Raw genomic sequence first — 4,568 nt, forward strand, 5'->3', positions numbered from 1 at the left:
ACGTGCCAAACTGAATTTTTTTTATTTTCTTTAGTACATTTGAAAAGTCAGAAATAAGTAGCAGCCTACTGTGTGTTTTAGGCTATCAAATATGCATCCGAAAAGTCAACCTGAGGCCTGTACCTGTTTTGATGGCGTATTTGAGAGTCGCGCGACAGCTGATCAAGATGTCATCCAGCGAGGCCGGCTCGCCCTGCAGCTCCCAGTTGTTCATCTGAAGCAGCTCGTTTGGATATTGAAAATCAATCACTTTCGAGTCCCGGTCGAAAGACTCCACGATCCAGGCCAGTAAAATATCCACAACTTCCTGCAGGAAGGTCATTGTCTTGGCGTCACCGTCCATGGCCGGTAACAGGTCTGCAAACAAGACAGGGAGGGATTTGTATTAGATTTAGCCTTTATGATAAATCTGTTCAGAGGGGTCTAGGAGGGGAAACAGTGGTTTGTCTGCAACATTAAGTTGCACAGGCCTATGTTATGTAGGCATTTCAAATCGGAGCAAGTGTCGAGTAATTATCATTTAGGCCTACAAACGAACAAAAAGCCTTGCCTTGTATGCATGGTATACTGTATGTCTTCTTTATTTTAAGAAACTTTTTTTTTTATTATTTCTGCATCGTTTTACACCTCAACGCAAGATATTTTTCTGAAGGTGACCTCTCCAGAAATAGTCCACCATCAATGCCAAATAAAATGTTCAACAATAACTGAATATTACACATAGATATATACTCGAACATTTTGTTTTTTTCATTTTATTTCCCATGCTTATCATGTTTAGTATTGGCGGTGGGAACAGAGAATGAAGCTGACCACATGAATGTCGATAAAAATTACATTCAAACGACACTTACTGCAAACATAAATAAATATAAAAAAATCGGTTTGCAATATGTTTATTGCAATGCATGTATTATTTTGTAGTTTTTCGTTTATTTAAAAAGCATGACTACACTAACTATAAAAATAGCATATGTTTTTGCATTGTTTTCTAAAATAATAACCACAAGTTAAGCTGTGACTGTGAGACAGATCTTGGGGTCCACGTTAACACCAATGCTCTTGTACCTGTTGAATAGAGGTTGGAGAAGCCCACAGCAGGAGCAGTTTTGGTGCAGTTGCAGGGTTTGTTGCAGTCGCAGGTTCCAGCAGCCTCGGCCTGTGGCGGCTGCTTGTCGGCCGATTCGGCGGGTTTCTCCACTTCCGAGACATTGAGCATCGCTTTGGACATCACAAAACAGGCATTGAGATATTTGTTAAATAGCCTACTCTATGGTTAAGGCCGGGACGAAAATATAATAATGGAAATAACGCACGTCGCCCAAAATACACCACCACACTGAACTAACATAGCCTACCACATAATTTCGATCCAAGACCCCCGGGAAATTTCTGGGCCGCCGCCTGGCACCAAGCCCTGGCTGGAAGAGAGAGGGGATAGATCAGACTAAGAATGAACCGGCTTTACGCTCAGTGTCCAACTTCAATATTTGGAAACCGGAACACAAAAAAAGCGACATGCAAATTGGAGCAAAACAATGTGGCTTAAAATTCAAGCATCCTTCAGGGTGTAACAAAAATAACAAAAGGTGTTTAAGCAGCACGTGTCGACTCCAGATACAACAGGCCTAGATTGGATTTTCACCATCGGGCACCAAATGCAGCGCACTGGCTCGAGACAATGCACTGGAATTAGCGCTGCGCACGGTCCATTTGGAAGACAAATGTATAAAAGGCATGCACTCACTCGTACTGGGGCTCTGATTCCCGGTGTTGGCCGCGGCAGCATTATCTCCGCCGAGAGACCAGAACCCGTGTGATGCCATTGTTGTAGCCGGTAGTTAGTGTGAGGAGACACGCAGACCAACCCTGTCTCATCAAATTACGTTCCCAGAGGACTATTCGGCATTCTCAATTACGTTTGACCATTTACGTATTTTGTCCATGATTACGTTTTTATGAACATATTCGGCATTCTCAATTACGTTTGACTGAAAAACGTATTTTGTCCGAAATTACGTTTTTATGAACATATCGCAAACAAGTTCGTTCTCAGCCTAGAGCTGTTCAGGATGCTCAATTACGTTTGGCTACAAAACGTATTGATTACGTTTTAATAAACATATCGCATACATTCGTTCTCAGCCTATTTTTTGCCATTTATTTACCTCTAGGATTATGTTTGGTTGAAGTGTGCATTGTCTGGGCGGCTGCCTGAACTACAGCGCTGCAGGAAATTAATATGTTCCATAGATATGTTCACATGTTTCTTCATTCATTCATTCAAACAAACTGGTGAAGGCAATTGACGTTCCGACATGGCCACGCCCCCTTTGGGTGGAAAACAAAGCGATTTTGACTATAATGCAAAAAATTGCGGTCCAAAACAGCACAAAAAGAAAACGATCAGAGGTAAATAAGTTACAATTTGACCGACAGACACAATGTTAAGATCCTTTACAACTTCTCTGCCAGCTAGATAACGTTAAACTAGACTACGGAACTACACAGGGCTGCAGGGAAAATAGGGTGACGTCAGACGCACGCCCCTCTACAAACCAATCAGTATCGAGGAATGCTAAACGAGCCTATCGGCAGCCCTGAGCTAAAAAGATTTCTAGCGAGACCTATGTACTTTATTTTCATAATCTTGATATTGCGAATTCATATGATCTGTCTGAAGTCTGATAGGCTAATTCTCAAGAAATGTTCGGTACACAAATAGGCTACGTGCCAAGCTGTTGATCAACTGGACACAATCAAAGATAGCACACACACACACAGCTGACAAGAGCGCTCCCTCCCTCCCTCCACCCTCCGCCGAGTTTTTTTTCCCAGAGCAAATTTTTGAAGTCAAGGGTTATCATGGTGACACAAATACGTCACACTTCAGCTAGTAAGTGCATAAACATATGTTTTGAAAACATATCTAGCGAGAAATACATCAGAATATCATTATATTCGGTAATTGGGAGTATCTGATCTCTATTTGGTTAGTTTGCTGACGTATTTACCACCGTTGCTATGTAATCCTACATTTCCCATCATCCTTTTTAGGGCTGGGTGGACCCGTTGGACTCCTATCAGAGTGTCTGCCGATTCAGGGCGCATTCCATTTACAATTCAGGGCCTCCGCCGTAAAACCACAAGTCAGACATGTTCACACGGCTGACACTTCCGTTCTGCCCCATCATAATAAAAAAAAACTTAACAGGAAGTAGGTTACATTATTCCCCTCCTCCGAAACGTCCCCGTTTCCACACAGAAACATCATAAGGGCCCTTAGGAATAATGGAACCACTTACAGAAACATGCTGCACTACCAAAAAATTAATAAAATAACTTGAATTGAACACATTCTTTATAGGCCTACCCTAAACCTTAAAGCATGTAGGCTCATTGTAGCCTACCCACTATTCTAGGGAAACAATTTCTGTAAGAAAAATGTGTTTTATAGCCTTTGTGGTTGTATAATTTAAAGTTTCTGATCAAATATGTGGCGGATTATACATGAAATTATAAAACAATTAAATGTACAGTTTAAAATGTCATTGAATAGGCTTCTTGAACTTACTAAAGCAGTACTCTACAATGCGTGTGTGTGTGTGTGTGTGTGTGTGTGTGTGTGTGTGCGTGCGTGCGTGCGTGCGTGTGTCACATCTTGTAGCCTACCCTGACAGGGATTTGGTTGTTTTCTTTTAGTTAATGATATCAAATGTTGCTATAAATTGTGCATAGCCTACACATAATATAAAACTAGGTGCATATTGAATGTGAATCCTGCAACTGAAAGTATTTGGAAGGAGTAGGCCAGTTACTCAAATGGGAGTAGTTTAAAGATTGCTTTATTCATGATTTTGACCTTAAAAAGGTAGAATTTTAGGCAGTCTTATGAACAGTGCTTAATCAGTGTTTGCGGTGTGGTGTGGCAGTGTTTATTATTTTCTGCATATGCAGTTGACTCAGTATATTGTCCCCTGTCTTAATGGTAAGTGGTCTTGACGGCGGTTTGTCCACCACACACTTGGCATGATATACAGGTGAAATTTGAATATCGTGCAAAAGTTCATTTATTTCAGTAATTCAACTTTATAGGTGAAAATAATATCTTATACAGACTCATTACATACAAAGTGAGATATGTGAAGCCTTTATTTTTTATAATTGTGATTATTATGGCTTACAGTTTATAAAAACCCCAAATTCAAAATCTCAGAAAATTAGAATATTACATAAAATCAATAAAAAAAGGATTTTAAATACAGCAATGTCGGCCCTCTAGAAAGTATAATCATGCATATGTACTAAGTACTTGGTTTGGGCCCCTTTTGCATGAATTATTGCCTAAATGCGGCGTGGCATGGATGCTATCAGCCTGTGGCACTGCTGAGGTGTTATGGAAGCCCAGGTTGCTTTGATGTGGCCTTCAGCTCGTCTGTATTGTTGGGTCTGGTGTGTATCATCTTCCTCTTGACAATAGTCCATAGTTTCTGAGTTCAGGTCAGGAGAGTTGTCTGGCCATTCATGCAGAGTAGCATGGTCAGTCAACCAGTTACCAGTGGTTTATG

General features: G+C 40.8%; 1 protein-coding gene across 1 annotated transcript in view; it reads right to left on the reverse strand.

The window, feature by feature from the left end:
* The window catches only part of gad2 (glutamate decarboxylase 2), a gene marked incomplete at both ends in the record, with an annotated part of 10,126 nt that extends 8,300 nt beyond the window's left edge, over positions 1 to 1,826 (reverse strand). The window contains 4 exons of the mRNA XM_080050083.1: positions 124 to 357; positions 1,069 to 1,221; positions 1,359 to 1,421; positions 1,748 to 1,826. Coding sequence (XP_079906209.1) covers positions 124 to 357; positions 1,069 to 1,221; positions 1,359 to 1,421; positions 1,748 to 1,826 — 529 coding nt within the window. The remainder of the gene's footprint in view (positions 1 to 123; positions 358 to 1,068; positions 1,222 to 1,358; positions 1,422 to 1,747) is intronic.
* Positions 1,827 to 4,568: the final 2,742 nt, after the last annotated feature.

The sequence above is a fragment of the Ammodytes marinus genome (genome assembly GCF_949987685.1).
Source record: "Ammodytes marinus genome assembly, chromosome: 21".
NCBI classification, from domain to species: Eukaryota; Metazoa; Chordata; class Actinopteri; order Uranoscopiformes; family Ammodytidae; genus Ammodytes; species Ammodytes marinus.